We start from the raw sequence: 14,119 nt of genomic DNA on the forward strand, positions 1-14,119 counted from the left end.
ACCGATGAATTGCAATCTAACTAAAAAACTAATAAACATATAATACTCAATGAAACCCTTCCTAGTGTTCGATTCCCAATGTGTACCATTTGTTGAACAATTCTCAACTTTCGATTCCCAGTGTGTGAACCATATGTGAAACTATTCTTGGTGTTTGATTCCAAACATGTACTATTTGTGAAACCATTCTTCATGCTCTATTCCAAATATGTGTTCTATACCTGAAGCCATTCTTGATGTTTGATTGTCAACATGTTTACCATATGTGAATCATTGCTCATGACATTAATCACTGGATTGTATGGTCCTGACACAATAATTTTATGCTGACATATGACTGGAATATTGCTCAGTGCAACATTCAATAATCATCAAAACAACAAAGAGATAATACGGTAAATACAGTCTCAAGTTATGATAATTCAATATTAAGGATTAACTGGGATGAGACAAAATCTTTGATATTATTTTTCACTTATGAAGTTCCAACTGATTTTGAAGGATCATGTATAATATAATCATATGTGTACATAAACTGGATGGATTTATTGCAATTTGTTGATGACCATTTGAGTTAGTGTATCATACCAGACATGCCCAGTAGGGGGCGCTATTATCTTCAACAGGACGCTGGTAATGACTGGTAATGAAGGCCGACCGCTACCACCACCAATACTTGATCTCTTAAAGGGATATATCAGACTGTCATGTACACTGTTATTGATGTACCTATTACATACATGTTCAGGGGAATAATCCCATAGTGTATGGTGTTATTGTACCATTTGCTGTTATGGGATTAATACATTTATAGTTCCGTTTGTTGTTTAACGCTGCACTCAGCAATATTACAGCTATATAACGGCAGGCTGTAAATAATCGAATCTGGACCAGACAATCCAGTGTTCAACATCATGGGCATCAATCGTCACAATTGGGATGCGATGACATGTCAGCAAGTTAGTCACCTCTTACGACAAGGATGGGTTGCTGAAGACCAATTCAACCCCAGATCTTCATGGGTTTATAGTTATGAGTTAGACATCATTATATCATATAGTCTGTTGTCTATTGTTGATTTCTTCCTTCCTTCACTTCTTTCTTTACTGGGATGGTTGGGTAGCCTAGTGGTTAAAGCGTTCGCTCGCTCGTCACGCTGAAGACCTGGGTTCGATTCCCCGCATGGGCCTAATGTATGAAGCCCATTTCTGGTGTCCCCCGCCGTGATATTGCTGGAATATTGTTAAAAGGGGTGTAAAACTAAACTCACTCACTCACTCTTTTTTTACTTGTTCACTTCTTCCATCAATCCCTCTACAATCTTTCACTCTCTCGGACCCACTCCTGCTTGCTCGCTCACTCACTCACTCACATTCAACATAGTATAAACAGTGCAAAAGCTCAACGTCTCAGATAGTAAAAAAACCCAGTTCTGTGTCAATATTTACAAAAAACTATCTGGAAAAACAATTTCCTAACAGCATTAGAACTTGAAGTCAATCACAACACATCCGCATGTTTTATTGTGTGTATGAATATATGTATGCCATAAATCACGCATTTCCCTGTCAGTGTGTGTGACATATCTGTGTATTTCCAGCTTTATACCTGAATGTACTTATACCTGTCTCGTACATGTCTGAAACTCAAGGAATTATCCCGTGCACCTGTCTGCTCCGGTCTGCCTTTCACACCTTTCTCATATTCTTTTATAAATATGACTCAAAAGATTATGTGTTTTGACTCCGTTTCACATGTAACAGTTACCAGCTTTCATTGTTTTCCTGTAATCATGGCGATTTGCGTAGCTGTGAACCTAGACAACAGAGGGCGATTGTCTCCCCAACAGGTTGATGTATCTGGACTGTCAGCTACATTGACCACCTCATACAGCTGTGTCGCTATTGAACCATTGCGGTTCAGCCACAAGGAGCTTGACATTTGAGTCTGATTCCAGGTGTCATTGCTATCTACATACGATAGATACGTATCTCTTGTCAAGCACTGCTAACAAGGGCCTTCTGTTTACAAACAAAGACAGGCAATGTGATTGTTTCACAGGGGAAGTGGGTTTACCTAGAAATCATAGATGTAGAGAACTCTTTGAACGAGTTTGTATAGCTCCTTAATCCCTTAATACGAGCTGTGTGGTGATCATTATAATCTGGAGCCAATGATTGTTATTACTTTTGGGTGGATCGTTCTTAGAGTTGCTGGGTGTTATATGGGATCAAAATATCGAGAAAAATATATGGGAAAAATATGATGGGACAGTGGGTAAGGTGGTGGTTGAAGGGTGTGTGTGGTGGTATAATGTGGTTTTCAATGGGAGAGGGGCTACTTGAGCTGTCATTTATGGGAGTGTTCTAATGACCAATGTAAGTGAATCTATCACTGTTATGAAGCTGTGGAGCTATTAGACTCATATACTATAGTGAGTGAGTGGGAATTTTATGGCGCTTTTAGCAATATCTCAACAATATCATGATGGCCCCTCATGTATGATTTAGTCAAAACATTATATATAACAAAGGGAGGTGGGGTAGCGTAGTGGTTAAAGCGTTTGCCTGTCATGCCAAAGACCTGGGTTTGATTCCTCACATAAGTCGAATGTGTGAAGCCCATATCTGGTGAAACCTGGCATGATATTGCTGGAAAAGTGCTAGAAGCAGCGTAGAACTAAACATACACTCACAAGGAGTGTAGAACTGTACTCACGTACTCATGCATGCATGCACACACTCACTTTTTCATTTGCTGTTTGTTGTTTTAATACTGTATTTCCATTTTGACAGTTGCCCGTACATAATAACATCTGTACCAGATAATCCAGTGATCAATATTACAAGCAACAATCAACTCTGCCTGGAAATGGTGTGATGCAATCAACAAAGTCTGATAACCGTTTTATGTGAAACAAAATGGGTTATCAGTCTCATGTTATATCATCTTGCATATCGCTTATGGTTTGATTGAGTGATTGATTGATTGATTGATTGATTGATTGTTGTTTAAGCCGCACTCAGCAATATTCCCGCTATATGGCGGCAGTCTGTAATCACCAGGCAATCCAGTGATCAACAGCATGAGCATCGATCTACCCAATTGGGATACAATAGTCTGCAAGCCTGACCACTGATCTTGTTAGTTGCCTTTTACGACAAACATGGGTTGCTGAAGACCAATTCTAACCCGGATCTTCACATGTACTGGTGATGGCAAAGATAACTGGTGTGATTTTGGCATGGTGGTTAAAATATGCAGTGTGCACTAGAATATTGTCATTTGGACAGGTAAATTCTTGACATTTATCTTAGAAAAAATTAAATACTCTTTATTCAGACCATTGGACTCCTAAAAGGTTCACCTATGTTGGAGGTCGACGTTTGTTTCTCCAAGGATACAATGTATGAAATCCAATCAGTGTCCCCGCTGCTAAGGTATTGCTGGAAAATAAAAAAAATAGTGTAGAAATATTTCACTCAGCCAGAGGTCTCTTTTGTTCTTGTGAACGTTCACCAGCTCATGGTAGGTTCGCAATTTTTTTAAAGTTTAGACAAATTTATGTTTTTCAGAATCATTGCGATGTAACTCCAGCAATGTGTGTTTTTCTTGAGAACTTGAGATGCCGCATTTAAAAAGGAATATCATCACGCTCTTAGATAACTCTTCACATTCTGTAAAGATTAAACTGCTATTAAATGCTTTTTTATAATTAAACCACCTTCAAAGTCAAGTTATAAATCTACTGTCTGTTCAGGCTGGGGCTAAAAATATTCTTGCTTTTCAAATTTCTCCTGAAATAAATCTGTAGGCAGATGCTTAATCTGTGAGATATCCTCCCCTCACCTTATTTTACAGATAAATTTGGTACAGTTAAATTATTGTGAGCTCAATTTCTCCAAAGGGTTTTCCTTGTTATTTGGCGGGTGTGTAGATACCAACTTATTGCTGTATCTCGTCATCTGGGAAGAGAGGCACATTTGTATGTGCTTCTTCCACAGATCTCTGAAAGTATTCTGCCACAGGGATAAGTCTGTATATATGTTCCTTACATCTTAAAGACATACTGTCCAGTTGGGACAGTGTAGTTATGTTTTTTCTTCTTACTTCAAAATGAAGAGGGGATACTTTGTAAAGAGTTTTACTTTCAGTTACAAGGGGCTGAATCAGAGTGTTGTGTTTAAAGTGCCTGCTTGTTTTGACAAATAAGGTTTGACTCTGTGTGCAATGAGTGAAATAATATTTATGGTGTCCCTATTGCGATAAAAGGGAATTATTGGACTCACTCACTCACTCATGCACTCTCTCACTCACTCACTCACTCACTCACTCATTCTGCTTGTAGTTGGGAGTGAGGATTGTTTTACTATTGGCAACATTCCACAACATCAGGGAAGACCTGAAACAGGCTTCACTTTTGTAACCACTAGGAGAAATTAAACCTGGATATTGGGCCTGTCGAGCAAACACTTGAACCACTAGGCCACCCAACCACTGTATCAGGATGAATATATAATAATGTTGGACAGTATATTGTATTCAGTAACTTCTTCTAGTGGGAATAAATATTCAACATTTTAACTTTTACATGGACTGTTTTTGTTAGGAATTTGACAATGAATTTCGGAAAATTCCTTCTCACAAATGAAGAAAAAGAAATGAAAAGTGTATAAGACGAGACTTATATATATTATTCTTATATCAATAAGGCCTTGTCGAGCAGTTTGCCTGTGACAATGGCATTGTTCCCTTGACCATCGACCAGCCCTAGAAACCACATAGAGGCCAGTGATGTCGAGTCAGTGAGCAGAAAATTGGCTGTATACCCATGAGAATAATGTTAAGTGAGCCGTGTGACCAGTAGGCGTAAATGGCCAGAGCACAATTGAGTGACCAGCGGGCAGGAATCTATCTGTTTGACATGTGAAGATCGTGTTAAATTGTTTGGAGATACGTAAACAAAGTGTTGAGGTTGAATGGGAGAGTATCATTGTCGGTGGTGTGACGAACAAGCTTTAAATCATGACAGATGGTGCAGGTTAAGGGTTTTGATATAGATAAATTATAATGTCCTAAGTCACAGGAATAAACCGATATTTTCTCGAGAGATGATCTATTTAATTTGACAGACTGAAATTATGTCAATGCCAAATTTGGAGAAACTAATGATGATTTTTAAAAAAATTGTTTTTGGGTAAGGCCAGACCAATTTCATTTCTTGTTTTATGGATCCGCCGGTCGTACTTTTTCAAGAATAAGAAAAAAAATAAAAGTTAATTTTACCCGCTCAAAAAATAGAATCCTGTTTGGGGACTTTGATTGGTCAAAAATGTTAATATCCAAGAAAATGTTTGTTTTAGATTGTGTTTTGCCCAATATACACTTTATAAATTGCCAAAAGTAAAATACTTTTAGCTTTTAATTATTTTTATGTTTATTTTTTTCCTCCTGCCTTTAGGATTTTTGAGTACAAAAGTCTGTAAAACAAGAAATAAAATTGGTCTGGCCTAATTAATATTTTATTTCTGAGTCCCTGTTACATTTAGAAGGGTAGTGCTTTTCCCAGATCATATAGGAAAAGATAGGCATCTTTAAAAGAAACAAGCAAGATTATGCCAGAGTTTAAAATGCAATTGTTAGTTAAATATGTTCTGTTACTGACGTTCATATTAAGGTATAATGTCATGGACTCAGATATATTTTTTTAAAATTAACACTGACATAGACACTCAGATTCACTCACATTCTTCACTAAGCCATAAGAAGGTTTAACATAGGCACCTCAAAACATAAATTTAAGTAGTCAAGAATGGTTGTACTCAGTAGATCAAGATAACTGAACTGAAATCAACATTAGCTAGTTCATGATACAACATCCACTTTGTATTTAACAATGTTTTAATGACCCTGTGATAAATGTGTTTTGGTGAGGCAGAAGTTGAGAAGTACACTTTCTCATTTGTACCTCTCATCTGTTCTTCTCTCTCACCTAGACTCTCACACTGCTTGACGAACCAACTCACTCAACACCTGATTGTTTCTGTGTTCCCTCCTCACCGGTGTTTTTGCTCCCTCTCACGCAAACCCTGTCTGGCTCTCAATCATTTCATCTCCCTTAATAATTAATGAACCTCCTGGTGGATATAAGTTAGTTTCAGCAAACAATGCTTTAGTGTTTGTGACAACACAGAGGTTGGCAGAGACCCAGATAAGCTGCGTATCCGGGTTTATCCGGGTAAAATAAGCATAGAAAATTTCCATTTACGCATTGAAAAATAATTGTTGCGTACCAATTACGCATTCAAAATGTTAGATGCGCAAAAAGTTTAAAACAAATGCGTACGGAATATATTTATAAAAATCGCATGGCGTAATGAAAATGACCTCGAATGCTATCAAGTTGTACTGTTAGTTTAGGACAAGTGTTGTATTATCAGTATAGGATGAGTGATTTCCATTATAGTTAATTTGGTTTTGATTAGGTATGACATAAGGCAGAACATACCTGCTTAGTAAACTTACTCAATGACATAATAGGTGAGTAAAATGACTGAAATACGCACATATATGAAAGCAGTGGGTAACGGAAAATGAAATACCCACTCAACATTCATAATACCCACTCCAAAAAAATACAGTGGGTACAGTACCCACATGAGCTAAATCTTATCTGGAGCTCTGGTTAGGATACATTTTTGTGATGCATGACTCATTGTTGGATGGGTGCACTGTAGAAAGTAACCAAAATGAAGTACTAGACTGCTGTTTAAATCCTAGATTGCCATATGAGGATTGTCTGTCTGATCCAATACTCCTGGGGACCCGTGAAGATCTGGGTTATAATTGATATTCAGCAACCCATGCTTGCCATACAGGTAACTATTGGGATGAGTGAGTGAGTTTAGTTTTAGACCGCACTCAGCAATATTCCAGCTATATGGTGGCGGTCGGTAAATATTCGAGTCTGGACCAGACAATTCAGTGATCAACAGCATGAGCATGCAATTGGAATACGATGACATGTGTCAACGAAGTCATCGGTCCTGACCACCTGATCCCGTCAGTCGCCTCTTACGACAAGCATGGGTTACTGAAGATCAATTCTAACCCGGATCGTCACAGGTCGACTAATGGGATGGCTGGTCAGACTTGCTGACTTCGTTGATGCATGTCATCATTTCTCACTTATATAAAATGATGCTCATGATGTCAATCACTGGATTGTCTGGTCCAGATTCTATTATTTACAGACTGCCATAATATGGCTGGAATATTGCTGAGTGCGGTGATAAAAAATAACAAAGACATGGCTCCTGGGTGTCACCACACTGATCCCACATGAAACTGAAACATGACAGACTGTGCAGTAGCAGAAGAACTGTTGAAAGTGGAGTTGGATTCAACTCACAGTAACTGAATCCTTGTTTCACAACAGTGATTGTGATCCATGGATGGCTCAGTCACAACTTGCTGATTCTCAGTTGCGTCTGCTTGTTCATAAAGTGACTGAATGGTCAGAAACAACTAAATCATTAGGGGGCACATATGACTCGTTCAATTTCCTGAGCTCAGTTCCATCCCTTGACCCTGCTCGTTAACCCAGTTAACCCAGTTGACCCTGTTAACCTTGATTAAATCTCTGGGTTTGTCATCACCATATATGTTGTCATGGATTTCACAAAATAAGTAAACATCATGTGTGTCACTTCGGGCTTCTCTCCCACAAGCCGACACGCCATGACATAACTGAAACACTGTTCCAAGCAGCCATAACCAAGTCCCTCACTCAATCAGAGTTAAGTTTGCAGTTGTTGAAGCTTTTGAATTAAAAACTGATGTTCCAGATTTCATTTATTGCAAACACATTTGTTTTAAGTGAACCGAAAGTTGGGTCACATGGAAATAAAAATGTTCATTGATATGGAAGATGTGTATGTTGGTAGAGGGGAGTTGGAGCAGAGGCACTAGACATGCAGAGTGGCACCAGCGTTTCTCCTGGCACTAGTGCTGTGATGCAACTCTGATAAGCTGCATAAGCAACTCTCAAGTGAGGGCAGACAGAGGACTGGAGGAGAGAGGGAAGGAGGGAGTAGCAGACGGATACACATGGACCTCAAACTTCTACATGCCACAGCACAGGACATTTGTTTTACCCACTTCTCACCCAGGATGGGACATGATTATCAGTGTAGTGGGACCACCGTCTGACCTGTGTGGGACCTGTGTCGGATCTGTTTGGGACCTGCTGGGACCTGGAGTGGAGGGTGGTGAATCAGTGGTGTTAGTGCTGGCTGGGCAGAGCTGCTTAGTGTGTGTCAGGTCACCATGTGAGATAGCGGAGGGTAAGCTAGACAGTTTGTGTAACGCTTCAATAGCCAAGGGGCCCTTTAAATGTCGACTATAAATTGACTGTGATTGGCCGAAGCTGCAATCATTCATGAGCCAGCCACAATGTGCACAGTAATCTCTCCGGACTCCAGTGCAGACTAGTGACTAGGAAACTGTGTTGAGTGTAGACTGTCAAAACCAAAACTAGTAGCAGGAGTTTTCTTGTTAACATCTGTATATTCTCCCTTATACCTGTGTGGGCAATCATTGCAATTAGCCCCTATTTTGCCCCTAATGCTCTCCCAGTGGCCTATGACGGACCTACTGTCATACCTTGATTTTTACCTGTGATTTTACCTGATATTGGCACTGGATATCTCACCTTTAACGATGAGTTACCTGGACGTGATACAACCCATGGGCAGCCTCCTCATCCTTACAGTGATGGTAATGTATTACTTTTCACTTACGCAACTCATTGCCCGTGTTTACATGAAGCACTGGGCTGATGGCACAAGTCATCAATGTAATTAACTTAATTAGTGAGTCACTTCATAATGCTGAATGCAATTATTGGTGCAAAACATGTCACTGTTGACATTATGTGGAATTTAAGAGCGTTGATTCAACGTCGCCTTACAAGTCTTTGATGTATTTTGTTCACATTCTGAAGGAGAAAAACGGCTGTGCAAAATGTTCACGCAGTATGTTTGGCTTTCATAAGTGATGTCGTGCTAATGACCTGAGCTTGTGGCAGACTTCCGTGTTGTGTGGAAAAGGATAATGTATGCATAGGAAACTACTGCTGGTTAGGACATAAAGGTGATGGGTCCACCTGGCTACACTTAGTCTCACCTGGTCAACACCTCGTTAACTCCCACCTCACCTTTCTTTACCTGTGAGGGTTAGCGCTCGTCTCTTACTTGTGGAAAAACTGTTTTCTAAATACCAGCTGAAATCAGCTTGTCTACGGTCTGTGATCCAACTATTTGTTGTTCTTTCTAATATACCACTAGGTTACGCTCTCCGATAATCCCTTAGTACGGTGCTCTTCATGCAAAAGTACTGAATAAATGGTTGGCGTCTTTAGACATAGCTGCATGATTTGTAAGGAGACACCTGTTAGTTCTGCTAGACTTGTTTATTTTGGTTAATATGTGATGTTTATTTGTTGAACACTTGAGTGCATTTACACTCTTTTTTGGAAAGTAAAAAAGTTGTAATTTTTGAAATTTCTTGTTCCATTTTTATGTTAAAGATTAAATGATATTGGTAATTATATAAGGGTTTTAAAGTTTGAACGTCCTAAGATAACTTTGCAGTTCTGATCGTGGACTAGACTAGATGGTATATATAGTATATAGGCCAGGCTGTCATTGTTTTTGTCAATGTTATCAGAAAATGAATTTTAAGGCTGCTGCGGCAGAGCATGTTCCTTGCAGTACAAGGAGCCTCAATAAGCTGTGATAGCAGAACACATTGTGTGGCTCTACATGTTGTGATCTCTCGTGTTTGTTTTAGTAATGGTGTCAGATGTACATAACAGTGTTTACTGACTTGCCACAAGGCAGTGTTTTAGCACTTTCTTTCAATTAACAGCTTATTAATGACAGTCCATTTTCCAGCATGGGATATATGTAACAGTATTTGATGATCTGATAGTTTACTGTGTATGAAGTCTTGTGATTTTTACTTGCAATCCTTGTATAATTTGTAGCCACTTTTATCATTTTGAAAAGATAATTCATTGCTTATTGTGTAACTACATTTGTTACAAGTTTGCATATTTAATAGCCATGCACCGTTTAATATCATTATCTGATCTTTTTCAATTGTGGGATTTTCATTTTGAGGGATATAAACTAATGTATTTAGAAAGCTGTGCATTTGTGCATTCCATTCATAATTCATGTGATACGTAAATCTTACTTGGTAAGTAGTTACTGCAAATTTTATTATGAGATGCCATTATGCTACTCTCCTCTTGAATGGGTTCAACACCAGCATTGGGGGGATTAACAAGGGTTGTTAAGTGTTTTGGTTTTTTCGTGTTCATATTTATACTGGACACAAACGTTAGTGATGATGAAATATTTGTATATATCAAACAAATTTCAAGAAATTCATTCTTTGCTACAGAGACATACCTTCCCAAATATTCATTTGGATCTTGCTTCATCAGTATGATACCATGAATGCATGACACGTTTTTTATGGATAACAACTTCTTTTTTATCTTTGTACGACATTTCAGAGCTAATTCTTGCTCCTTCATCAGGTGAATGCTAAACTTTCAAGAACTTCAGTATGTTACCAGTAATTAGAAGTGATTTTTATGCCATGTCTCCTCTTGATATATCACTTTATGATTCTTTTGTTTTGCACGGTGGTAGTTTGACATGGTTTAAGTATGTACTACATTGCTCCCAGGGTATTCTTTAACCACACTGCTTGTGTAAATCAAAGATAGCATTTTAACAATGTTTTGCTGATGCTCCTCGGCTGTTGATCTCATGCAAACATCACACCCTAGGTCAGTGCCCTCAGATATCTTGCTACAAGACCGCTAGACCAGGCATGCCAAACAATAAATATTTGGTTAACAGATGACGTTGTATTGGACGCCATGAACGAAAACAGATGTAAATACCAGAGATGGGTGACAGAGTTGTCTGTTGCATTCCAGGACGGGACCTGGTCCATGTAGTCATGGTACTTTGATGTCGACTCTCCTTCTTCTCCTGCTTCTGCTCCGCTAGGATGGGAATATTGTTTAGTTGTCATGGATTGCATTCATCAGGGAAAGGGATGTCTGTTTTACACTGTAGCATAGGGCAGCCACATGGCAGTTTGATGTGGTTATGGCTTGCCATTAACAAGAAACCCTGGTTACCATACACTGAGGTGTTCAAATTGCCCAGATGGCAGACAACCTGATACAGCTTGAGCCTCGTCAGATTTAACCACAGAGTTGTTCTGTTGTCAAACACATGCTGAGAACAGTCATTTTGTTCAACTTAATAGCCATCTTGTCCAAATTGAACATATGGTGGGATGATGTCCACTAAGCACTTAAGGGTCATGTTGTCCCAACTTAAGCACAGAGCTGCCATCTTGTCTAACTTAAATGCAACTTGACCATGTTGTCCAACTTAAGCTCAGAGTTGCCATCTTGTCTAACTTAAGTGCAACTTGACCATGTTGTCCCAACTTAAGCACAGAGCTGCCATCTTGTCTAACTTAAGTGCAACTTGACCATGTTGTCCCAACTTTAGCACAGAGTTGCCATCTTGTCTAACTTAAGTGCAACTTGACCATGTTGTCCCAACTTGAGCACAGAATTGCCACCTTGTCTAACTTAGTGCAAGAGCAGCATGGCCATGTTGTCCAACTTAAGCAGCAGAGCTGCCATCTTGTCTAACTTATGGCAAATGCAACTTGACCATGTTGTCCAGCTTAAGCACAGAGTGGCCATCTCATCTAACTTAAGTGCAACTTGACCATGTTGTCCCAACTTAAGCACAGAGTTGCCATCTTGTCTGACTTAAGTGCAACTTGACCATGTTGTCCCAACTTTAGCACAGAGTTGCCATCTCATCTAACTTAAGTGCAACTTGACCATGTTGTCCCAACTTAAGCACAGAATTGCCATCTTGTCTAACTTAAGAGCAGCATGGCCATGTTATCCAACTTAAGCACGGAGCTGCCATCTTGTCTAACTTAAATGCAACTTGACCATGTTGTCCGGCTTAAGCACAGAGTGGCCATCTCATCTAACTTAAGTGCAACTTGACCATGTTGTCCCAACTTAAGCACAGAGCTGCCATCTTGTCTGACTTAAGTGCAACTTGACCATGTTGTCCCAACTTTAGCACAGAGTTGCCATCTTGTCTAACTTAAGTGCAACTTGACCATGTTGTCCAACTTAAGCACAGAGCTGCCATCTTGTCTAACTTAAGTGCAACTTGACCATGTTGTCCCAACTTTAGCACAGAGTTGCCATCTTGTCTAACTTAAGAGCAGCATGGCCATGTTATCCAACTTAAGCACAGAGCTGCCATCTTGTCTAACTTAAATGCAACTTGACCATGTTGTCCGACTTAAGCACAGAGTTGCCATCTTGTCTAACTTAAGTGCAACTTGACCATGTTGTCTCCACTAAAGCACAGAGCTGCCATGTCATCTAACTTAAGTGCAGTATGGCCATGTTGTCTAACTTAAGTACAAAGCAGTCATGATGTCCCGCAGTTCAGAAAATGAAGAAAGTCTGTGCGCTCCTTTTCACTATATTTTATGCTAATTATTTATGAACTGTTTTGCTTTCTGTAAAGTATTTTCACTTCAGAGACTAGATGTTAGTCTACCTCATTTCCTAGTTAGGTTATTGGAAATTGTCAGTTCTTTTGGCTTCTGGCCAGTGGTTCTTTAAATTCTAGTAAATTTCTGGCCAACTCCCTTCATTATTGTTAGGCTTCCAAATGGGTAACCGCAATATATAACCCATGCCCTCTCCCATCCTATAGAGAACAGATACATGCTCAGACACTCATGTTACTGTGATCAGACTGACAAGTTATTCACAAGATTCATTGCTTTCCCCATTTAATTTCTGATCGACTCCCTTCTTTGTTGTTAGGCTTCCAAGTGGGCAACCAGAATATAAAACTACTGCCCTCTCCCAACCTACAGAGAACAGATACATGCTCAGAAACTCATTTTGGGCTTCAAAGTGGGTAACAACAATATAAAACCACTGCCCTCTCCCAACCTACAGAGAACAGATACATGCTCAGAAACTCATGTTACTGAGTTCAGACTGACAAGTTATTCACAAGATGTTTGGGTATTGAATTGAGACCACCCAATATTGTGAACATTCAGTGTTGCTGAAGACAACACCAGCGCTGTCAACCACCGGACCACACTGCAGGTACACTTCCTCCAGCCTTGACACCACCATCCAAATAAATGGCACTATATTAAGAGCTGTGATGCGATTATTTTGTGCCCTCACTATCTGATAGCATAACATGATCTTTGCTTGTTGTAAGATTACGCCCACCGTTTTTGTTTTCCTAGTGGCAATGGTGAGAGAACGTGTCAAAACAAACGTAGAGATTGTCACCCAAGCTGCCCAACTTCTTAATCTGCATGGCGGACATGTTGGTTTTGTATCAACTGCTGCCTGTACCTAAAGCCAGTTATGTGGTTGCCGAAAGTGCCGTAATACCAAACCTTGAAATATATATTGGTTCAAAGAGTCTGCCGTTAGTTCATGTGATGCCACAAGCACAGAGCTGCCATCTCATTTAACTTAAGTGCAACTTGACCATGTAGTCCCAACTTAAGCACAGAGCTGCCATCTTGTCTGACTTAAGTGCAGCATGGCCATGTTATCCAACTTAAGCACAGAGCTGCCATTTTGTCTAACTTAAATGCAACTTGACCATGTTGTCTCAACTTAAGCACAGAGCTGCCATCTTGTCTGACTTAAGTGCAGCATGGCCATGTTATCCAACTTAAGCACAGAGCTGCCATCTTGTCTAACTTAAATGCAACTTGACCATGTTGTCTCAACTTAAGCACAGAGCTGCAATCTTGTCCAACTTAAGTGCAACTTGAACATGTTGTCCAATTTAAGCACAGAGCTGCCATCTTGTCTGACTTAAGTGCAGTATGGCCATGTTGTCTAACTTAAGTACAAAGCAGTCATGATGTCCCGCAGTTCAGAAAATGAAGAAAGTCTGTGCGCTCCTTTTCACTATATTTTATGCTAATTATTTATGAA

The 14,119-nt window shown here is 39.6% G+C and overlaps 1 protein-coding gene across 1 annotated transcript in view; it reads left to right on the plus strand.

The window, feature by feature from the left end:
• The first annotated feature begins 8,007 nt into the window (after nt 1-8,007).
• LOC124276909 (A disintegrin and metalloproteinase with thrombospondin motifs 16-like) overlaps nt 8,008-14,119 on the plus strand; it is a 165,646-nt gene continuing 159,534 nt past the window's right edge. Inside the window, 1 exon segment of the mRNA XM_046712576.1 lies at nt 8,008-8,778. Coding sequence (XP_046568532.1) covers nt 8,722-8,778 — 57 coding nt within the window. The 5' untranslated portion in view covers nt 8,008-8,721.

Source organism: Haliotis rubra, unplaced genomic scaffold, assembly GCF_003918875.1.
Source record: "Haliotis rubra isolate DU_JTF1 unplaced genomic scaffold, ASM391887v1 Scf215, whole genome shotgun sequence".
Lineage (NCBI taxonomy): Eukaryota > Metazoa > Mollusca > Gastropoda > Lepetellida > Haliotidae > Haliotis > Haliotis rubra.